The sequence below is a fragment of the Stegostoma tigrinum genome, chromosome 1, assembly GCF_030684315.1.
Source record: "Stegostoma tigrinum isolate sSteTig4 chromosome 1, sSteTig4.hap1, whole genome shotgun sequence".
NCBI lineage: Eukaryota > Metazoa > Chordata > Chondrichthyes > Orectolobiformes > Stegostomatidae > Stegostoma > Stegostoma tigrinum.
In genome coordinates, this window is record NC_081354.1 from 161,758,778 (window position 1) to 161,783,612 (window position 24,835).

The following is a 24,835-nucleotide window of genomic DNA, read 5'->3' on the forward strand; positions in this document are numbered from 1 at the left end:
AAGGTGTTCTTCATTGTATTTCTGACATCTGAAAATTGTGAAATCTCTTTTGGAAGTGGTGTCTAAAAAGCTCCCATGTGAGGTACCCGTGTCAGAATTAATGAGCTTTGATGCCTCGTCTTTTCTTGAATTATTTTGAAGACTTACTGCTACGGAACTTTGCTGAGATTTAACCTTTATAGGACTGTTGCAAAGTCCAACTGTTGTCGTGTACTCTGTAGGGTTCGCTAACAAGAGTTCTCCAGAACATTTTACATGTGACTCTAATACAGAACTGCCATGGGAATCGGATAGTAGAGGATTAACAGTTGGGCTTAAATCTGTAGGGTTCACACATGGTTTGACTGGTTTGGGATGCCTGTTAATTCCAGCTGGTGGTTTGCTAATCACATTTGGCTCCAGTTCTGCTGTGAGATCCTGTTGTGGTTGGATGTTTAGAAAATGTCCTTCAGCAGTTGCTTCTGAGGGGAGGATGACTTTTACAGAAATATTGATAGTTGCCTTTGAGTTTTCTCGAGGATTCACTATGGTAGTAACTGGAACTGTGCCCTGGGGTGTCAATGCCATATGACAGCCAGTGGATCTAACTTGTGAAGCCTGCTTATTGTTCTGGGTCTCGAACGCACTCTCAGTAGGTATGATAATTGTATCACTGCTCTGAGATCTATATTTGAAAAGATTTCCTTCAGGATTCACTTCCACAGGAATGTCATGGCATCTCATTGCTTCTTGGTTGTTGTCCAGTCTCATTCTAATGACATTATGTAATTTTTCTATCTCATCTAGATCATTGACTACATTAATTCCTTCAGAATTAACCTCTCCAGGACTTTGGAGCTGATTAATTTCTAGAGGGTAATAGTGCACTTTTTCCATATTTAAATTTTCTTCAGAACCCGTTGTACTGGCAAGGTGCTCTGTACAATTCACTTCTGAGAGTTTCCACTGAAGATTTTCATTCATATCTAGGTACTTTACAGCACTCCTTCCAGGTAAGACTTTCACAGCATTCCCTTGAGGTCTGTCAGTTACTGTGTCACTCTGAGATTTGATTTCTGCAAGACTCTCACAGGGTCTCATTAATACAAAATTACCTACATTTGGATTGTTCGAATCATCACCGAAAATGTCTTCATAGCGTACTCTGGCCAGACTGTTACAGGAACTAACTGTTATGGGACTTACATGAGTCACAGGTTGTGGAGAATTTATCATAGTCCTGAGGCCTTCAGAACTGCAGTTGGGTTTGATGTCTATGGGGCTGTGAAACTCCACATTTTCCACATCATTCCCAGAGATTACATGTGAGACACCAGTTACAGGATTCCCATGGGTCCAAGAATCTGTATAACAAATGAAGTTAGGTTCTTGAAGATTACTTTCAGGAATCTTTTGATATGTGAAAGTTCCCAGACTCTCATCAAGTCTCAAACCCAGGGAACTCCTTTGATGTTTAATTCCTACAAGACTAATGGGATGCTTTATATGATGATCCCAATTTAAAATCTCCAAGTCTTCTCCAGTACAATCCTCATGCAATGTTGTAATACAACAGTCATGTGGTCTGATCTGTGTAGGACTATTGCAGGATTTGCCTGATAGAATAGTTTCATAGTCTTCTAATAGTAAAGAATTCGTAATAGGTTGAATATCCACAAGATTTCCTTGGAATTTGTTTCTTAGAGAATTGCATACATTTGAATTTTCTATGTCGTACTTTGGTCTCCAGTGATATTGTAGATCTCTAGGAATCTTGTGAATTTCAGTTCCTGCTGAGTCAGTTTCTCTCATTAATTCTGTTGAAAGATACTCTTGGTTTGCCACTACAAATCCTTGAGCTTTGACTTCCTCAGGTTGTGCTTCAGTCCTGATTTCTATCGGACATTGATGAAATCTGTCATCTTTTGAGACATCTATGCTTGACTTCCTTATGTGGTATTTGGTGTTTATGAATGACCTGACAGTTATAGGGCTGTTTTCAGATGCAACCTTCGAAAGACTATTTTCACGTTTTATTGCTAGACTGTCACTCTGAGTCAGAGTCTCTGTAGTTCTCCAGTGGTGTTCAGTTTTTGCAAGTCTCCCTTGGGTCTTCGTTGTCATTGGAGTGTCTTTGTTTAAATGATGCAGCTCTTCTTGAGGAGTCAATGATGTGAAACTGCAAGAGGGGCTGACCATTGCAAGGCAATACATATTTGACATTTGTTTGTCATGTTCCAGGTATTGTTCTGATTTCACTGCGACAAAGGTCTCTCCAAAAATGTGTGCTCCAGGCTCCTTTTCTGGTTTAATGTCTGTTGAACTCTCATAGTATTCAACCTCGGGTGGACTCTGTATCTTTGCCATCAGATCTTCACTTAAACTCGTAGGTAGCATATCTAACATAGGGTAACAAAAGGATCTAGCTATCGCAGGGCTATCTGTGATTGGCTTATTATTTTCTAGATTGCTCTGAGGCCTACCTTCTCTATTAACATCCTGAGAGTCACAGTTTCCAAGTCCCCACTGAGAATTTACTACAGGAGAAAAGCGATTGGAATTGAGGTCTTCAGGAATGCTCACATGCAGGCCTTTAGAACACTTCTCTGGGCTGAGCATTAACTCACTTCCCTGAGGTTTGACTGCTGCATAAGCACTGAGATCTAAATTCTTCACATCTTCTTCAGGACTCCAATGTAATCTGACAGTTGTCACACTACTTTTAGTTTTGTCTGATTCTGCTCTCATTTCAGATCTAAATGCTATATAATCCTCATCAAGTTCAATTCGAAAGGGACTCTCATAGTATTTCATTGCCGTGGGATTGTCTAGATTTTTAACTCTCGTGACATCTCCAAAGTTTTCTGCATACCCTACTGCCAGAGGACTACTGTGGGATCGTTCTCTTGCAATACTCTCCTTGGATTTGATTGTCATGGAATGATCTAAAGTCCCCATCTTCAGATCCTCATCCAGATTCCAATGAACTGTAGGACTTCTCTGAGGTCTAACTGTTAGGAGATGTCTTTCAGATTTCACTTCAACTGAATTCCAAGGGAACTTCCCTTCTGTAAGAATTCCGTGTGGACTTAATTCTGTTGGACACCGGTGGGACCTTGTTTCCATTGGACTTCCATTAAATCTCATTTCTGTTGAATTTTCATGGGGTCTACTTTCTATTGTACAGCATTGGGACTTTGTTTCAATTGGACTTCCATTGAATTTTATTCCTGTTGAGCTTCCATGGGGCCTTGTTTCTATTGAATTTTCATTGAACCTTGTATCTATTGAGCTTCCATGAGGCCTTGTTCCTATTGGGCACCAATGGGGCCTTGCTTCTATTGAATTTCTATTGAATCCTGATTCTATTGAGTTTTCATGAAGCCTTGTTTCTATTTGGCACTGGTGAGGTTTTGCCTGAATCAGACTTTCATGGCATCTTGTTTCAAATAAATTTTCATGGCATCTTGTTTCTGTTGGACACCATTGTGCCCTTGCTTCTACTGAACCTCCATGGGATCTTATCTCTTGTGGACTTCCATGAGATCTTGTTTCTAATGGACAGCAGTGAGGCCTTGCACCTACTGAACATTCATGGTTTCTCATTCCTGTAGAACTTCCACAGGATTCTGTTTCTACTGGAAACCAGTAGGGCCTTGTTTCTGTTGAACTCCCATTGAGCCTTGCTTGAAGTGAACTTTCATAGGGCCTTGTTTCTATTGGACACCATTGGAGGCTTATGTCTGTTGGACTTCTTTGGGGCCTGACTTCAGCTGACCTCCCATTAGGCCTGAATTCGATTGGGCTCTCATTGTGGCTGATTTGACTGCCATTGTGACTGGTTCCCTTTGGACTTCCATGGTTCATGACTACTTCAGGACTTCACAATATCTTATTTCAATAGGTTTTCCATGGGGTGTGACTAATGATACCCAGATTTGAGTTCTTCAGCATCCGTAGCGTTTTGCACTTGAATTGTTCAGGTTTTACTGGGGTTTGACTGCAGGAATATTATTCAGATTTGACTCCATGATATCTTTTCCAGAACTCCCACTGAGAGTTCCTAAGGTTCACTGAGGCTTGACTTCCAAGGTAAACAATTTGATCTTGACTTCTTTGATATTCCCATGAAAACCGACTGCCACACAGCATTGTAGATTTAAGCTGGAGAAAACTGTGATTCCTATGGGAAAGTCATGGAGTCAGACTTCCTCAAATCTTCTTCAGAGCTTCTGTTGGCCTGATGTTTACATGATTTATTTAGCTCAAATCTGAAGATACAAACTCAAATCAGATGAAACTGAGATTTTTGGGCAATAAACTCAGCTTTTATAGCCCCTCCCATCTCAATTATGACAGGTATGAGAACATGGTTGCTATGGTTACATGATAGTTAAATCCCACAGCTTTTATCAGGGTCATTTTGAATGGATGGAGTAGGAAATACAATGAGGAATAACCTCTAGAGGAGGATTCATAAGGTTTCAGATAGGAGTTGACTGTTTGAAGGGAAACATATTCAAATGCTCCCATCTTATGGAGTCTCTAACACACAAATCATTACTGTACTAATATGTGGAATTACAAATGTATTAGCTAGATAGACCTGCTGTGTAAGAAACATTAAGAATCGACACCTACAATTTAACAACTCTCATCTCAACTAGTGGGAGGGGCCAGGGCTTTTCCAAGGTAGATTGTTGTATTTTTCACAAGTCAGCCATCTTACATAGCACATAGAACGTTACAGTGCAGTACAGGCCCTTCGGCCCTCGATGTTGCGCCAACCTGTGAAACTAATCTGAAAAGCCCATCTAACCTACACTATTCAACTATCATCCATATGTTTATCCAATGACCATTTAAATGCCCTTAAAGTTGGCGAGTCTACTACTGTTACAGGCAGGGCATTCCACGCCCTTACTACTCTCTGAGTAAAGAACCTACCTCTAACTTCTGTACTATATCTGTCACCCCTCAATTTAAAACTATGTCCCCTTGTGCTCCAGGACATCTCTGCAGGGGTTCCTCAGGGTAGTGACCTATGCCTAACCATCTTTAGCAGTTTTATTAATTACTTTGCATCCATTGTAAGGCTGAAAGTGGGGTGTTGGCCAATGACTTTGCAATATTCAGCTCTATTCACAATTCCTCAGATATTAAAGCAGTCTGTGTTCTTATGCAGCAAGGCCTGGACAATTTCCAGCCTTGGGCTGGTAAATAGCAAGCAATAGTCACATGACATGAGTGACAGGCAATAACCATCTCCAACAGGAGAGAATCTAACCATCATGTCGTAGAGTCATAGAGATATACAACATGGAAACAGACACTTTTGTCCAACTTGTCCATGCTGACCAGGTATCCTAAATTAATCTGGTTCCATTTGCCGGCATTTGGCCCCTATCCTTCTAAACACTTCCTATTCATCTACCCATCTATATGTGTTTTAATTGTTTTAAATGTACCAGCCTCCAACATTTCCTCTGGCAGTTCATTCCATACACGCTGCATCCTCCGCCTGAAAATGTCTTGTTGTTCAATTACATTACAATTACTGAATCCCATACTGTCAACAGTCTAGGTGTTACCATTGACCAGAAATTGAACTGGACTAGCCATCTAAATCCTGTGAATACAAGAGAAGCTCATATCTAGGAACTCTGCAATAAGCAACTCCCACTCCTGACTCCGCAATATGGCTGTGAGGAATGTCAGATCAGCCGTGATCTTATTCAATGGTGAAGCAAGGTTGAGGGGACCAGACAACCTATTCCTGTCTCTTTTCTAATGGTCTAACAGGTTGATTGAAGGAAGATATGAAAGAGCTGTGTTGTGGTCATAGTTCCTGACTGCTTGACCCTGTGTCTGGTGTTTTTAGAGAGGGAGCACGTAGAGTCCACCAGCATCCTCAAGGCATTTAGAGAGAGATGGGCTCCACAGACCTGGGATGCAGTATTACCCCTTCCAGCTCCATTTTAATTTGGTCCTCCCTCTTTCCCTACCCTTCCTTTATTCAATCCCTTGAGGACAGTGGTTGTAAATTGTAGCTTATTTTAATTAGGTATTGGATGATTTGATGCCAAAAGAACTATATAATTTCACCACCAAGTGTATGTTATCTTCACCTCAAATGCCATTTTGATAAAGATTGTCCTTGTTTCGCCTGGCTTTTAGTTGTTGGTTTTTGGCTTTTTTTGTTTTTTATTTGTATTTGATGATTGAGTTTATTTTGAATAAAAGGAAGTGCGGGGTCAGCTACTGGTCAGGAAAAGGGTCCAGAAGTGACAGGTGTAAACTGGCATGTATAATTAACTATAGATGTTTAGTAAATCTGAAAGTCTTTTACTGCCAATTCAACATATACACACCAAACACCTCACCAGGATTTCCATTTACTTTGTGAGTTCTCAAAATTTGGTGTGTTTTTCAAGGATATCCAAAACTCCTGTGCAGCAAGACGAGAATGGTATTTGGGAAGAAAGCCAATCTTTATCCCCCATTTAAAATGTGGGTCTCAGCCTTAGTGAGAGTGGCTTGAGTTTTATAGCCTAAGCAACGCTGACCCACATAAAAGCCAGAGAAAAGTGGCAAGGCATTGGGACTATAGAGAAAAATAGATTTCCTCCAAAAAAAAGTTGAATGGCCATTCACAGACAGAAAGATGCCTCCAAACACCGTTGGAAGTTTGGTCTTGGAGCTCTGTTTAATTCTGAAAATAGTCCACAGAGGAGGAGACAGCAATATCTGAACTACAATCTACTTGGGAATTGGGAATAACAGTCAATTGTCTTCCATCTTTCCTAGGTTTTCCTTCAAATGAAAGGATCAAAAGGAAAAATTAACAAGAAACATCTGTGCAAGACAACTGTATCAAGAAAATTTGAGAAGCCCATAGCCTTTCTGTTCACAAAGGGATCATCTTACACGTTTAAAATCTATGGACCAGAAATTGGGGAACTCCAAAACATCATCTTAGAGGTACTTCTGTAAAACACATCTGTCGAGTCATTACTAACTGATCAAATCAGGAGAGCTGATGTCTTAGTGGTATCATTGTTATTAATCCAGAGACCCAGGTGATATTCTGAGCATCTGTGTTTGAATCCTGCCATGGTGGAATTTGAATTCAATAAAAAAAATCTGGAATTAAGAGTTTAATAATGACCATGAAACCATTGTCAGGGAAATTCCCTTCCGGTTCACTCACGTGTTTTAGGGAAAGAAGCTGTTGTCCTCACATGGTCGAGCCCACATGTGACTCTACACCAACAACAACATGGCTGACTTTTCACTTTTCTTTGGGCAAACAAAGATGCACAATAAATGCTGGCATAGTCAGTTGTGCTCACATCCTATGAACGAACAAGAGAAAGTTGTAATTTTTGTTTGTATTTGCCCCATTGGAATCAAAGCCCTCCTGCGCACTCTGGACAAAAACTGACCCATCTATACTACTTGAACTAGAGTGTTCCCAGTCACTATTTGCAAAGTTGAAGTCCCCCATGATAACTACCCTGTCTCTCTCACTCCTATCGAGAATCATCTTTGCTATCCTTTCCTCTACATCTCTGGAACTACTCGGAGGCCTATAGAAAACTCCCAACAGGGTGACCGCTCCTTTCCTGTTTCTAAACTCAGCCCATACTACCTCAGTTGACGAATCCCCAAACATCCTTTCTGCAACTGTAATACTGTCCTTGACCAACAATGCCACACCTCCACCCCTTTTACCATCTTCTCGGTTCTTACTGAAACATCTAACTCCCGGTACCTGCAAAAACCATTCCTGTCCCTGCTCTATCCATGTCTCCGAAATGGCCACAACATTGAAGTCCCAGGTACTAACCCATGCTGCAAGTTCACCCACCTTATTCCTGACACAGTATGTAGATAGGCCAACAAGGGGCAAAGCCACATTAGATTTGGTACTGGGTAATGAGCCCGGCCAGGTGTTAGACTTGGAAGTAGGTGAGCACTTTGGTGATAGCGATCACAATTCTGTTATGTTTACTTTAGTGATGGAAAGGGATAGGTATATACCACTGGGCAAGAGTTATAGCTGGGGGAAAGGCAATTACGATGAGATTAGGCAAGATTTAGGGAGCATAGGATGGGGAAGGAAACTACAGGGGATGGGCACATTAGAAATGTGGAGCTTATTCAAGGAAAAGCTCCTGTGTGCCCTAGATAAATATGTACCTGTCAGGCAGGGAGGAAGCTGTAGAGTGCGGGAGCCGTGGTTTACGAAGGGGGTGGAATCTCTGGTCAAGAGGAAGAAGAAGGCTTATGTTAGGATGAGATGTGAAGGCTCAGTTGGGGCACTTGAGGGCTACGAGGTAGCCAGGAAAGACCTAAAGAGAGAGCTCAGAAGAGCCAGGAGAAGACATGAGAAGTTGTTGGCGGATAGGATCAGGGTAAACCCTAAGGCTTTCTATAGGTATTTAAGGAATAAAAGAATGACGAAAGTAAGATTAGGCCCAATCAAGGATAGTAGTGGTAAGTTGTGTGTGGAGTCAGATGAGATAGGGGAACCACTAAATGAATATTTTTCAACAGTATTCACTCTAGAAAACGACAATGTTGTCGAGGAGAATACTGAGATACAGGCTACTAGACTAGGTGGGATTGAGGTTCACAAGGAAGAGGTATTAAAAATCCTTCAGAAGGTGAAGATAGATAAGTCCCCGGGGCCGGATGGGATTTATCCTCGGATCCTCTGGGAAGCCAGGGAGGAGATTGCTGAGCCTTTGGCATTGATCTTTAACTCGTCATTGTCTACAGGAATAGTGCCAGACGACTGGAGGATAGCAAATGTGGTTCCCCTGTTCAAGAAGGGGAGTAGAGACAACCTTGGTAATTATAGACCAGTGAGCCTTACCTCAGTTGTTGGTAAAGTGTTGGAAAAGGTTATAAGGGATAGGATTTAAAATCATCTAGAAAAGAATAAATTGATTAGGGATAGTCAGCACGGTTTTGTGAAGGGAAGGTCGTGCCTCACAAACCTTATTGAGTTCTTTGAGAAGGTGACCAAACAGGTAGATGAGAGTTGATGTGGTGTATATGGATTTCAGCAAGGCGTTTGATAAGGTTTCCCACAGGCTATTGTACAAAATGTGGAGGGATGGAATTGTGGGAGATATAGCAGTTTGGATCGGAAATTGGCTTGCTGAAAGAAGACAGAGTGTGGTAGTCGATGGGAAATGTTCATCCTGGAGACCAGTTACTAGTGGTGTACCACAAGGGTCGGTGTTGGGTCCACTGCTGTTTGTCATTTTTATAAATGACCTGGATGAGGGCGTAGAAGGATGGGTTAGTAAATTTGCAGACGACACTAAGGTCGGTGGAGTTGTGGATAGTGATGAAGGATGCTGTAGGTTGCAGAGAGACATAGATAAGCTGCAGAGCTGGGCTGAGAGGTGGCAAATGGAGTTTAATGCAGACAAGTGTGAGGTGATGCACTTTGGTAGGAGTAACCAGAAGGCAAAGTACAGGGCTAATGGTAAGATTCTTGGTAGTGTAGATGAGCAGAGAGATCTCGGTGCCCATGTACACAGATCCTTGAAAGTTGCCACCCAGGTTGACAGGGCTGTTAAGAAGGCATACAGTGTTTTAGCTTTTATTAATAGAGGGATGGAGTTCCGGAGCCAAGACGTTATGGTGAAGCTGTACAAAACTCTGGTGCAGCCGCACTTGGAGTATTGCATACAGTTCTGGTCACCGCATTATAAGAAGGATGTGGAAGCTTTGGAAAGGGTGCAGAGGAGATTAACTAGGATGTTGCCTGGTATGGAGGGAAGGTCTTACGAGGAAAGGCTGAGGGACTTGAGGCTGTTTTCATTAGAGAGAAGAAGGTTGAGAGGTGACTTAATTGAGACATATAAAATAATCAGAGGGTTAGATGAGATGGATAGGGAGAGCCTTTTTCCTAGGATGGTGACGGCGAGCACGAGGGGGCATAGCTTTAAATTGAGGGGTGAAAGATATAGGACATATGTCAGAGGTAGTTTCTTTACTCAGAGAGGAGTAAGGGAATGGAATGCTTTGCCTGCAACGGTAGTAGATTCGCCAACTTTAGGTACATTTAAGTCATCATTGGATAAGCATATGGACGTACATGGAATAGTGTAGGTTAGATGGGCTTGAGATCGGTATGACAGGTCAGCACAACATCGAGGGCCGAAGTGCCCGTACTGTGCTGTAATTTTCTATGTTCTATGTTCTATATGGTTATTGTGGCTACTCTATCCAGAGAAAGATTTGTTGCCTGTGGACATACACATTATGGGGAGGAAGAGGTGCTTGAAGCTCAGTTTTCAAATGCTCAGTGTGATGCTATTCAGTTGATCAGAGATGGCACCTTTGCTGATGAGACTGTATCTCATAGTAACACATGGGGAGGCCTTTTCAGCTCAATATGCATATATCAGTTCTGAGAAAGAGCTATCCATTTCATCCCCTGTTCTGTCCTATAAATGGCCTCTCTTCAAACATTTTCCAATGCCTTTTTAAAAAAAAAATTCTTGAATCTGTTTCCAATCAGGGCTAACACCCCTGTGAATATTTTGTCTTGCTGCCTATTACTGTTTTAATCCTGATAAATTTATGTCCACCTGTTACCAACTCCTCTGCTTCTGGAAACAGTTTCTCCTTACATACCCTGAGCAATGCGTCGGTTAAGTTTAATCTCATCCTTCTGTTCTGGAAGGAGAACTAGCAAGGTTTCTCCAGTCTGTCTACATAATTGAAGTGCTTCATCCCTGGTACAACAGCAATATATTTCTGATGGACTCTTGATGCTCTTCCTACGAGGGGGTGCCCAGAATTGAGCTGTAGCTGTCATCGCACCAGTGTCTTCTAGAAGTTCAGTGTAACTTCCTGACATTTACAAGGATGTCTCCAGGGCTGGAGGGTTTGAGCTAAAGGGAGAAGCTAAGTAAGCTGCAGGTATTTTGAGGTTGTAGACATGCTCACCAGCCGGTGTGTTTGAAAGCAGACGTTTCTTCAATGCACCTCCGGTGAAGCATTGGTATTCTGTCACACTTGTTATTTATATGCCTCAGTTTCCTTGAGTGGATGGCATCACTGCTGGCTCTGTTTGTCAGTGGTTTGTACACCGTGCCCAGTTCAATGTTCTGGTTGGAATGCCAGGCCTCCAGGAATTCCCTCGCATGTCTCTGTTTGACTTATACTATTATGGATGTGTTGTCCCAGTCAAATTTGTGTCCCTGAGTCCAGTGGATTGTGCTCTTTGGGTATCCATTCCTTTTAAGCTCCAAATGCATCAAGACATTATTCAAACAAGCCATAACGCGCTGCAGCGATTAGGAATTGCGTAAAGCAGAACAGGAGCACTCATGCGGGGTTTTTAAAAGGAATAGATACCTAAAAAGTCTCCACAACAAACCATAACAAGAAGTCACAACACGGCCAGACACACTAGTCACCCAACCGTACATCAGGGAAATATCAGAGATGACCACAAGACTACTCTGACCCCTAGGTATCAGGGTAGCCCACAAACCAACAACCGCCCCATGACAGCTACTGACAAATGTAAAGGATCCCATACTCACAACCAATAAAACTAACGTAATATACAAAATACCATGCAAAGACTGTGAGAAACATTACATTGGCCAAACTGGAAGAAAACTGACAAGAACGATACACCAACACAACTAGCCACCAAGAGACATACCAATTCTCACTGGTCTCAATACACACTGACAAAGAAGAACACGAATTTGACTGGGACGGCACATCCATAAAAGCGCAAAAAAGCCAAACCTAGGCATGCCAGGGAATTCCTGGAGCCCTGGCATTCAAACCATAACTCCATCAACAAACACATTGAACTGGACCTGATATACAAACCACTGACAAACAGAACCCCAAGTGATGCCAACCACCCTAGCGAACCGAGGCGTATAAAACAAGCGGGACAGAACATCACTGCTTTACGGGAGGTGCACAGATGATGTTACTAGAAGGGTGACAAAATGTCTGCAATCAAACACACTGGTTTGGTGAGCAAGTCTACAAACTCATTTACAACCCAAGCTGCAAATCTTCTCAAAAATTTTGGGGCTATTTTCTCTGGGCCGTCAGAGGCTAAGGGGTGACTTTATAGAGGTTTATTACATCATGAGGGGCATGGATAAGGTAAATAGATAAGGTCTTTTCCTTGGGGTGGGAGAGTCCAAAACTAGAGGGCATAGGCTTAATGTGAGCGGGGAAAGATTTAAAAGGGATCTAAGGGGCAGCTTTTTCACACAGAGGGTGATGTGTATGTGGAATGAGCTGCCAGAGGGAGTGGTGGAGGCTGGTACAATTACAACATTTAAAAGGCATCTGAATGGGTATATAAATAGGAGATGTTTAGAGGGATATGGGTCAAATGAATGGAAATGGGACTAGATTAATTTAGGATACCTGGTCGGCATGGACGAGTTGGACTGAAGGGTCTGTTTCCACGCTGTACATCTCGAAGACTCTGTGACTGTATTTGCACTACATTCTTCTTTAAGTACACCAAGAATCTCATTTGCTTTTTCAAAGTCTCCTCAATATCTCTTTTCAATACAGAGATTTGTACATAATGACTTGTCCCTCCCATCACTATAAGATAACTTTGATCTCAACTTTATTGTTAACTTTTCTTGATCCTTTCTCAAGAATTCATGCTTTAACATTTTTCCCTTCAAAATGGTCAAGGATAAATGCAATCTTGTGAGCATAAAACCAAGGAAAATATTACAAAATTCGGCTTGGACTTCCTTTCCAATCTGCACCAAAGATCTGAGGGCAGTCATGTTGGATCAGGCAACATTTAGTTCCCCAAGGAGCCTTCTAAAACTGACACTGAAATCATTGTTTATGCAAATTGTGACAATACCACTTGATTGTGTCACGTAAGTTCAACCAGCTTTCTGAATAAAATAATTTTCATTATCGATGCCCACATTTATTGTCCATCCTTTTGTAATGGAATGATTATCACCCTCTCAGGGTTTAGTGAGGTTCAGCCACATTGCTGTGGGTCTGGAGTCATATTTAGGACAGACAGGGAAAGAACAGCAGATTTCTTATCCTGAAGAACATGAGTCAACCAGGATGGGTTTTTATGATAATACAGCCACGTCGTGATCACTAATAATGAGCTGTTATTCCTGACTTCTTCAATCAATTGAGTTTAAAATCCCCAGTTGCCTTGGTGGGATTATACCTCATGTCTCAGGATCATTAAATGTGGTCTTCTGGATTATTAATCTGGCAACATAACCCCTGTTCTATCATATCCCTCAACTACTGGGTCATATGCAGACTTATCCATGAAACTTAAGCAAGATTGCAAATTCTCAAGGCTGCAGATAAGTGGCCCCATGACTTTCCAAGTTTTTGATCTCAGAAGGAGCAAGGATGATGGATTAGTGCCCACAAGAGAAGCTGCTGCCAACTCACACACCCTCATGACCACCTTCTCCCTGATCCAGGTTCAAACTGAGGGAAATTGCAGCACAGCAACAGGTTCAAATTGCTGCACAGGAGTCTGTCCAGTTGACACCCACAACACAATGGCTGAATCAGAATGTGGCCGGTGCCGAATTTAGCAAGGGCGTATTGTTGGTACAATCTGGCACAAGAGTCAATCTCTCTGCCAAGTTTTTGCCAAGGTAGCATATGTGTCTAATTTCATGATCAGTGATATATTGTGTTGCAGAGTTTTCAGAAAAATTTCAGTGCTTTGCCTGAGTGACTATTTGCCAGAGTGATTACGGGTGTATTATGAGTTAGTGTAATGAATATTGTTAAGATGCTTGACTATGTAGGAAAAATCTCTTAAGAGTTCAGTTCTGCCCTGTTCACATACACGCAGTTGCAGAAGAGCACAGCCAATAAAAACAGGGGAGTATTGCCTCTAGGCTAGCGCAGTTCAAATCGGGAGGGCATCACTTATATGATATGGGGAGAAAGATTTAAAAGGGACCTGAGGAGCAACTTTTCCACACAAAAGGTAGTTCATATGTGGAAAGAACTACCAGAGTTAGTGGTAGATGTAGGTATGGTTACATAATTTAAAAGACATTTGGACAGATACATGAACAGAAAATGTTTAGAGGGATATGAACCAAATGCAGTCAAATGAGACTAGTTTAGTTTGGGAACCCTGGTTGGCATGGATGAATTCGACCGTAGGGTCTGTTTCTTTGACCAGCAGAAGAGGTGAGAGCGCGAGCCAGGGGACAGCCAGGAAGGTAAAGTTTCCTTACAACAACGTGCCTCGTGAGTCAGCAGCCTTCTTGTTTGGACCAGCAGGAGTGGTGAGAGTGCAAGCCGGGAAATGAACAATTATATTCAGGCATTCTCTAAACCCGAAACACTACATGTGTAGAGTCTCCTACCCATCCTCCTCCTCTCACCAAAAAAAATACTATGGAGGGTCGGAAATGTAAGCTTTTTAAAAATTCTTTGGGCAATCTAGAGGAGAGGAACTGGAAACTAAGGCAGTTGCATGCTCCTCTTGTAGGATGTGGGAAATAAGGATCACTATTAGTGTTTCTTCTGACTTCACCTGCAAGAAGTGCACCCAACTCCAGCTCCTCACAGACCGCATTAGGGAACTGGGCCTGGAGCTGGATGAACTCGAGATCATTCGGGAGGCTGAGGGGGTGATAGGTAGGAGTTATATGGAGGTGGTCACACCCAAGTTACAGGGTAAAGGTAGCTGGGTGACAGTCAGGAGGAGGAAAGGGAATAGGCAGACAGTGCAGGGATTCCGTGTGGTTGTTCCCCTGAATAATAAGTATACCGCTACAGTTGTGGGGGACAGCCTACCAGGGGAAAGCCATAGGGGCCAGGTCTCTGACACTGAGCCTCGCTCTCTGGTTCAGAAGGAAACGGGGGAGAACAGGAGAGCGATACTGACAGAGATTCACTGGTTTGGGGACCAGACAGGAGATTCTGTGGTACTGAGTGAGACTCCCGGATGGTATGTTGCCTCCTGGGTGCCAGGGACAGGGATGTCTTGGATCAAGTCTACAGGATTCATAAGGGGGAGGGAGAGCAGCCAGAAGTTGTGGCACATATTGGTACCAATGACATAGCTAGGAAAAGAGATGAGGACCTGAAAAATGAATATAGGGAGTTGCATAGAAGCTAAAAGTCAGGAAGCACAGAGTAGTAATCTCAGGATTACTACCCGTGCCACGGGCTAGTGAGGCCAGGCATAGAGAACGAGTGCAGCTGAACACGTGGCTACAGAGCTGGTGTAGGAGAGAAGGCTTCAGGTATGTGCATCATTGAGATATATTTTGGAGAAAGTGGGACCTGTATAGGAAGGACGGGTTGCACCCTAACTGGAAGGGCACCAATATCCTGGACGGGAAGTTTGCTAGAGCTCTTCGCGAGAGTTGAAGCTATTTTGGCAGGTGGATGGGAACCAGAGCTGCAGATCAGAGGATGGGGTAGCTGGTATACAGGCAGATGCAGTATGCAGAGAATCTGTGAGGAAGGATAAGCAATTGATAGGGCAAAGTTGCAGTCAGTGCGATGGGTTGAGATGTGTCTATTCTAATGCAAGAAGTGTCAGGAATAAGGGTGACGAACTTAGAGCATGGATCAGTACTTGGAGCTACGATGTTATGGTCATTACGGAGATTTGGTTAACACAGGGGCAGGAATGGGTGTTGGATGTTCCGGAGTTTAGATGTTTCAAAAGAAATAGGGAGGGAGGTAAAAGAGGTGGGAGAGTGGCATTGCGAATCAGGGATGGTATCACAGCTGCAGAAAGTGAGGTCATGGAGGAGGGTTTATCCACTGAGTCAGTATGAGTGGAAGTCAGAAACAAGAAAGGAACAGCCACTTTGCTGGGAGCTTTCTATAGACCCTCCCCCAGCAGCAAAGGAGACACTGAGGAACAGATTGGGAGGCAATTTGTGGAAAGGTGCTGAAGTATTAGGATTGTTGTCATGGGTGACTTCAACTTCCCCAACATCGACTGGAACCGACACGCAAATAGTTTGGATGGAGCAGATTTTGTCAGGTGTGTCCAGGAAGGATTTCTGACTCAATATGTAGATAGACCAACTAGAGGAGAGGTTATATTGCATTTGGTTTTTGGCGACAAACCAGGCCAGATGTCGGATCTCTTAGTGGGAGAGCATTTTGGCGACAAAGAATAAAACTCCCTGACCTTTACCACAGTCATGGAGAGGTATAGGAGCAGACGGTATGGGAAAGTATTTAATTGGGGGACGGGCAATTACAAGAACTACGGAGCACCAAGTGGGATCAGATGTTCTCAGGGAAACACAAGACAGAAATGTGGAGATAATAAAATGTGAGGCTGGATGAACACAGCAGGCCAAGCAGCATCTCAGGAGCTCCTGAGATGCTGCTTGGCCTGCTGTGTTCATCCAGCCTCACATTTTATTATCTTGGAATTCTCCAGCATCTGCAGTTCCCATTAATAACAGAAATGTGGAGGTTGTTCAGGGAGCAGTTGCTACAGGTACTGGATAGGTTTGTCCCACTGAGGCAAGGGACGATGGTAAGGAGAAGGAACCTTGGATGACAAGACATGTGCAACATCTAGTCAAGAGGAAGAAAGAAGCCTATTTAAGGTTGAGGAAGCAAGGATCGGACAGGGCTCTAGAGGTCTACAAAGTAGCCAGGAAGGAACTGAAGACTGGACATAGGAGAGCTAAAAAGGGGTATGTGAAAACCTTGGTGGGTAGGATCAAGGAAAACCCCAAGGCTTTCTATACTTATGTGAGGAACAAGAGGATGGCCAATCAGAGATAGTGGAGGGAACTTACGCGTGGAGTCAGAGGTGGTAGGGGAGGCCCTCCATGACTACTTTGCTTCAGAATTCACCAGTGAGAGGGACCTTGATGTTTATGAGGACAGCATAAAACAGGCAGATATGCTCAAACAGGTGGATGTCAGGAAAGAGGATGTGCCAGAAATTTTGAAAAGCATGAAGATAGATAAGTCCCCTGGGCCAGATGGAATATATCCAAAGTTGCAACGGGAAGCGAGGGAAGAGATTGCTGCCCCTTTGGCAATGATCTTTGCATCTTGACTGTCCACTGAAGTAGTACCAGGAGATTGGAGGGTGGCAAATGTCATTCCGTTATTCAAGAAAGGGAATAGGGATAACCCTGGGAATTACAGATTGGTCAGTCTTACTTCTGTGTTGGGCAAATTATTGGAGAGGATTCTGAGAGACAGTATTTATGATTATTTGGAAAAGCACAGTTTGAATTAGAAATAGTCAGCATGGCTAAATCTGCCTCACAAGCAGAGCTGGACAAAGAAGTGGCAGATAGGTATTTAAGGAATAAAAGAATGAGGAAAGTAAGATTAGGCCCAATCAAGGATAGTAGTGGGAAGTTGTGTGTGGAGTCAAAGGAGATAGGAGAAGCACTAAATGAATATTTTTCAACAGTATTCACTCTAGAAAACGACAATGTTGTCGAGGAGAATACTGCGATACAGGCTACTAGACTAGGTGGGATTGAGGTTCACAAGGAAGAGGTATTAGAAAGCCTACAGAGTGTAAATGTTCATCCTGGAGACCAGTTACTAGTGGTGTACCGCAACGTTCGGTGTTGGGTCCACTGCTGTTCGTCATATTTATAAACGACCTGGATGAGGGCGTAGAAGGATGGATTAGTAAATTTGCAGACGGCACTAAGATCGGTGGAGTTGTGGATAGTGACGAAGGATGTTGTAGGTTACAGAGAGACATAGATAAGCTGCAGAGCTGGGCTGAGAGGTGGCAAATGGAGTTTAATGCGGACAAGTGCGAGGTGATGCACTTTGGTAGGAGTAACCAGAAGGCAAAGTACAGGGCTAATGGTAAGATTCTTGGTAGTGTAGATGAGCAGAGAGATCTCGGTGTCCATGTACACAAACCCTTGAAAGTTGCCACCCAGGTTGACAGGGTTGTTAAGAAGTCATACAGTGTTTTAGCTTTTATTGATAGAGGGATCGAGTTCTGGAACCAAGAGGTTATGGTTCAGATGTACATAACTCTGGTGCAGCCACACTTAGAGTATTGCGTATAGTTCTGGTCACCGCATTATAAGAAGGATGTGGAAGCTTTGGAAAGGGTGCAAAGGAGATTTACTAGGCTGTTGCCTGGTACGGAGGGAAGGTCCTACGAGGAAGGACTGAGGGACTCGAGGCTGTTTTCGTTAGAGAGAAGAAGGTTGAGAGATGACTTAATTGAAACATATAAAATAATTAGAGGGTTAGATAGGGTGGATAGGGAGAGCCTTTTTCCTAGGATGGTGACGGCGACCATGAGGAGGCATAGCTTTAAATTGAGGGGTGAAAGATATAGGACAGATGTCAGAGGTAGTTTCTTTACTCAGAGAGTAGTAAGGGAATGGAACGCTTTGCCTACAACGGTAGTAGATTCGCCAACTTTAAGTACATTTAGTTGTCATTGGATAAGCATATGGACGTACATGGAATAGTGTAGGTTAGATGGCCTTGAGATCGGAATGACAGGTCGGCTCAACATTGAGGGCCGAAGAGCCTGTACTGTGCTGTAATGTTCTATGTTCTATGTTCTATGGAATTCAACCCAGGAAAGTGTGAAGTGATTCATTTTGGAAGGTCAAATTTGAATGCAGAATACAGGGTTAATGGCAGGATTCTCGGCTGTGTGGAGGAACAGATGGATCTTAGAGTCCACGTCCATAGATCCCTCAAAGTTGCTACCCAAATTGATAGGGTTGTAAAGAAGGCATGTGGTGTGTTGGTTTTTGTTGGCGGGGGATTGAGTTTAAGGGCCGCAAGGTTATACCACAACTCTATAAAGCCCTGGTTAGACCACACTTGGAATATTATAGTATCAGAGATAATAGGAACTGCAGATGCTGGAGAATCCAAGATAATAAAATGTGAGGCTGGATGAACACAGCAGGCCAAGCAGCATCTCAGGAGCACAAAAGCTGACGTTTCGGGCCTAGACCCTTCATCAGAGAGGGGGATGGGGTGAGGGTTCTGGAATAAATATGGAGAGAGGGGGAGGCGGACCGAGGATGGAGAGAAAAGAAGATAGGTGGAGAGAGTATAGGTGGGGAGGTAGGGAGGGGATAGGTCAGTCCAGGGAAGACGGCAAGGTCAAGGAGGTGGGATGAGGTTAGTAGGTAGATGGGGGTGTGGCTTGGGGTGGGAGAAAGGGATGGGTGAGAGGAAGAACAGGTTAGGGAGGCGGAGACAGGTTGGACTGGTTTTGGGATGCAGTGGGTGGAGGGGAAGAGCTGGGCTGGTTGTGTGGTGCAGTGGGGGGAGGGGACGAACTGGGCTGGTTTAGGGATGCAGTTGGGGAAGGGGAGATTTTGAAATTGGTGAAGTCCACATTGATACCATTAGGCTGCAGGGTTCCCAGGCGGAATATGAGTTGCTGTTCCTGCAACCTTCGGGTGGCATCATTGTGGCACTGCAGGAGGCCCATGATGGACATGTCATCTAAAGAATGGGAGGGGGAGTGGAAATGGTTTGCGACTGGGAGGTGCAGTTGTTTGTTGCGAACTGAGCGGAGGTGTTCTGCAAAGCAGTCTCCAAGCCTCCGCTTGGTTTCCCCAATGTAGAGGAAGCCACACCGGGTACAGTGGATGCAGTATACCACATTGGCAGATGTGCAGGTGAACCTCTGCTTAATGTGGAATGTCATCTTGGGGCCTGGGATACGGGTGAGGGAGGAGGTGTGGGGGCAAGTGTAGCATTTCCTGCGGTTGCAGGGGAAGGTGCCGGGTGTGGTGGGGTTAGAGAGCTTTTGTGCTCCTGAGATGCTGCTTGGCTGTGTTCATCCAGCCTCACATTTTATTAACTTGGAATATTATGTTCAGTTCTGGGCACCTCATTATAGGAAGGATATGGAAGCTTCAGAGAGGGTGCAGAGGAGATTTACCAGGATGCTACCTGGACAGAGGACAGGTTTTATGAGGAAAGGTTGAGTGAGCTCGGACTTTTTTCCATTAGGGTGAAGGAGGAGGAGAGGGTGACTTGATAGAGGTGTAGAAGGTGATGAGGGACATAGATAGAATGGATAGTCAGAGACTTTTTCCTAAGGCAGAAATTACTATTACAAGGGGGCATAATTTTAAGCTTAATAAAATGTGAGGCTGGATGAACACAGCAGGCCAAGCAGCATCTCAGGAGCACAAAAGCTGACGTTTCGGGCCTAGACCCTTCATCAGAGAGTTATTGGAAGAAGATATCGGGGAGATGTCAGAGATTTTTTTACATGGAGAGTGCTGGGAGGTGTCAGAGTTAGTTCCTTCACACAGCGTGTGGTATGCGCTGCCAGCAGCGATAGTGGAGTCAGATACTTTAAACACTTTTAAGCAACTCTTGGATAGGCACATGGACAATAGTATAATTTAGGGCATGCAGGGTAGTTAGATCTTAGAAGGTTAATAGGTCGACACAACATCATGGTTTGAAGGGCCTGGACTGTACTGTTCTATGTTCTGTGCTGTATGACTCTATGACTCTATGACCCTGATGCCACTTGCAACATCCCTAATTCAACACCATTTGGAAGTGAAATCTCCATCCTAGCATGTACAATGCCGAATCAGTTAAGCTGATAGAGTCTGTTGTAACCCTGGACAGGTTCCATAATTGTTGTGATTTTAGTGGAAATCTGTAATTTAAAAAGCCTAGGTAAATGGTGATTTAGTAGTGATGTCACTGGATTAGTAAGGCCAAGACCATGAGGATCATAAATTCAAATCCTATCATAGCAGCTGGTCATGTTTAAATTCAGTTAATAAATCTTGTTTTAGTCATGGTGACCCTGCAACCATTATCAATTGTTGTTCAAATTCATTAATCAATATGAATCAATCTGTATGAGTCAGTGACAACGAAATGATCATGAATGCAATTGCTTATAATCTAAACTGAACTCTTTAAATTACATTACCCCCTGCACCAGTCAGCTTCCATCCCAATAAATTTGAGTCAGTCACTCATGAAAAACTGGAGGGTTAACATTTTGCCTGAGCATTGATTTGAAGATTTATGTAATGGGGAAATAACTTGAGTCGTGCATTTACTTCGAGCAAGGTTTTCCCTTCAAATCTCCTCCAGTTGTCCTTTGGTTGAAATTCTCCATTCAACAGGAGCACCACTACTGTCCTGAATATAGCCAACTGAGGTCAGAACTCTCCCAACTCTAATATTCTTTAACTCTGCAGTTTTGCATCTAAAACTCTTCCCCCCATTCGCTAGCTCTTAGCGGCACTGTTCAAGGAATCCTTCAGTTAACAAGAGATGTAAAAACTGTTAGCCAACACAAAAATCTGACTGAGCCCTGTATTAAAGAGATTATTTCTCTTTGGAGGCAGCTTGTTCTCCAAACCAAAACCTTAACTACTTGAATGCCAAACCATGCTCTCATAATTAATATATGATTTTTTTGTCCTTCTGTTGTTTATCACCAAGGCAACCTGGTCACAAGATCATTTACTAAATACCGGATATTTTATCATAGACTAAAGAAACTTGGCCCTTAAAGGGGCCAGTATCTTAAAAAATCAAAAATGTAGGCTTATCCCCTCAAAACCCATTAATTATCACAACCAACATTGACAGGAACTGCAGGAAATCTATGCCTTTATGCTCTGCAGCATAGTTTTTTTTCAAAGCTCTAATTCCACCATTTCTTTACATTATCAAATTTTTAACAGTGGGCTGGCTTTGTTTATTGCTAGTATTAATTCCAAGGTTTTTTAAAAAAATTTCTTGTTACACAGCATGATGGTTTGGAAAAGCAGCAGGCATGGTATGTGGAAGAGGTTTCCATCATTAATACTGCTCGGAACAAGTTGTGGACCATTCCCTGCAAAAGCTGGCTATCCCTGTTTCATACAGATTGCCAGCTGAGCCGCACATTCTTTCCAGTCACTGGGAGACGTAATGAATACACTGGTTAGTACAAGACAATTATCCAGCATCATTAGATTGGAACAAAAACAAAGCTGCTGGAAAAGCTCAGCAGGTCTGGCAGCATCTGTGAAGGAGAAAACAGAGTTAATGTTTCAGTTCCGGTGATCCTTCCTCAGAACCGACTCTGAGGAAGGGTCGCCAGACCTGAAATGTTAACTCTGTTTTCTCCTTCACAGATGCTGCCAGACCTGCTGAGCTTTTCCAGCAGCTTTGTTTTTGTTCCTGATTTACAGCATCTGCAGTTCTTTTGGTTTTTATTATTATCAGTGTGAGACAAATCCTTCTGATTTTTCCCAGAGTTCAAGTGAAAAATGTTGAATGAATCAGCATTAAATATGTTCTATACTTGAATCAAAATAAGTTGGACTTTTTAAACAGAATGTGTTGATTTTAATTGGTGAGACAATTTTGGATGTTTTCTAATAAGATATTCATATCGTTGTCTGAATAAGGCGTTATATTAAAAGAAGTTGATCATTAGCTACATCTTCAGAACTTCCCTCATGAAGCATCTAACTGAAGGTACGGATAAAAATATGTGATATAATGAGAATCTGACATTTACCCTGCCCTAGGTAGCTGACACAGGTGCCTGAATGTAATGTATTGGAATTAAAGTTTTTGGCTCTCAATTTACGTGGTATGACAACTGTATTGCAAGTGGTGAATAAAATTGCCAATCAGGCAGCACATCTAATTCTGGAAAATACCTTAAGATATTTAAAGCTTTGCTGTCCTTCTCCTCGGTAAACATGGGAGAATTATCTAAAAATCATACAATATAGCCAGGCACCAACCATTCCACAGAATTAAGAACTTAACTGAGCCTGAGCATTCTTGCGGTTGAAAAGCCCGACCATTGTTGACAATTAGAATGGGGCCACAAAGATCATGACAATATCAATTAGTTTCTTAATAAATAATTCATGTGAGTTAGAGTTTTGCTAATTTAGGAATGAATATGTTCATGTCAATCCACAGTCAAGCAAATGGTTTAATTAACATTTTACACAGAGAGTGATAGGTGCCTGGAGCGCGCTGCCAGAGATATTGGTGGAGGCAGATACAATAGGGGCATTTAAGGGGCTTTTAGACAGGCGCATGAATAAGCAAGGAACAGAAGGATATGGACCAGGGCCATGCAGAATGGCTTAGTTTAATTTGGTGCAATGTTCGGCCCAACATCATGGGCTAAAGATCCTGTTTTTGTGATGTACTTATCTGTGTTCTAACATGAAATAAATACAATGGAAGATGCTGATAAGTTTGTTTTTAATGTCATAAAACCACTTCCCTAAAACTTGGTCACTTTTTTTACTTCTTTACATAAGTGGCCATTTGCACTTAAATGAACGTTGACAATGAATATTGGCATTACTTTGATTTAAAAGTTATAATTATCATGATTCTTTTATCAGCAGGTCAGGTCTGGTTCAGCTACTGCTAACCACATTCATAAATGTTGACAGAAAGTGGATGTTAGACTGTGGTACCAACACAAACAAAGCAGAAGAAGCATTTAAGGTAGCGTAGCCAAGCCTGATCATGTCACAACTGATAGCCACATACATGTACCTTCCAGAGTGATTGTTTGATAGATCCATGTTGGAACTTGCAACATGTTCATTAGCTGACTTATTTCTCATCTTTAACATCTGTCGAGGTCAATGTTCACATCTGTCTCTTGCTGTTATTGAGGTGGTCATGTTCTCTAAAATGGGATCAGTAACTTTACTGCCCTATTGAAATGACTGGCTAAATTTTGTAGGGGATCCACCACTGGGCACCCAAAGTACTTGCCTGTTTCTGCTAATAGGTGCTTCTTAATAGAAAAGTTAACTTCTAAAATATACAAAGAGTAAAATAACCATATACTGATATATGCAACAACCAGAGGGGCCTGGGAAATTAGAGAAATACAGAGGGACTAAAGAATGCAGCAGTTTTTAAAAGCAATTGTTTATTAGTTGTCACAGTGCCCTGATAACAGAGTTTAATTACAACTGTACAATGCCAGTTAACTGAAAGTCCATTTGCTGATTTAGAAGGAAACGTTGGAATTCTGCTCTCTCCTTTAATTTCCCTTTTCACTCCATTCCTTCTCCAGACAATAGTGGGCCTCATTTTTTTGGTTGTTTAAAGCTCTATATGTCAGATAACCACATAATTTTGTGTCAGAGGAAGCCCGGCTCTCATCACATCTGCATCGTGTCAGTTTCCTCTGAGCCTGGCTTGACATTGTCTGGTGAAGAAAGTCACAACCTTTACTTTCACGTCAGCCTGTGGAGGTGCTGCAGTGAGCATAGACAAAGTCATAGCTTCCATAAGGTTAGATAAAACAGCACCTTTTAAAACAATTAGCAACTTTGTGACGATGTGGTGGAAGCGTGAAAACATTAAGGAGGAAAAGAAAACTGGTGAGGCTGAACACTCTGTTTGCTGTATATGAATTAATATTTAATTTACGAAAACAGTTTTAGACTTCAGCACAATCCGTACTAGGATTTTCTTTGAAATTCAGCTGAATCTTTAAATGTTTACTGAGAAATCATTCACTCTTATGAAATGTTTGTTGAAACGAAAAGAGTGCAGGAAAGCCTGTAAATATACAGCAAATCTAATAGTGCTGTAAAGAGAGATTATGGGTTAATACTTTTGAGGTGTGTTCTGATGAAGGATTCTGCCTTCGATACTTATTTATTGTACCGTCAAATCTTATTTATTGACAAATGTTAATGAGTCTCTTGCAGATTTCTGGCATTTTCATAATGGAGTTCTCATGTCAGACAGTGGCTGAGTTGCTGGAGTTGTGTATCACTCAAAATTCAGTTTTACCAAAAATGTCAGACTACACCTCAAGATACAGTTTAATTTTTTAAGC

General features: G+C 42.5%; 1 protein-coding gene across 1 annotated transcript in view; it reads left to right on the plus strand.

The window, feature by feature from the left end:
• The window catches only part of LOC125453954 (lipoxygenase homology domain-containing protein 1), a 222,096-nt gene that overhangs the window by 22,118 nt on the left and 175,143 nt on the right, over positions 1 to 24,835 (plus strand). The window contains exons 4-5 of the mRNA XM_059649887.1: positions 6,787 to 6,960; positions 21,762 to 21,936. Of these exons, the coding sequence (XP_059505870.1) occupies positions 6,787 to 6,960; positions 21,762 to 21,936 (349 nt within the window). The remainder of the gene's footprint in view (positions 1 to 6,786; positions 6,961 to 21,761; positions 21,937 to 24,835) is intronic.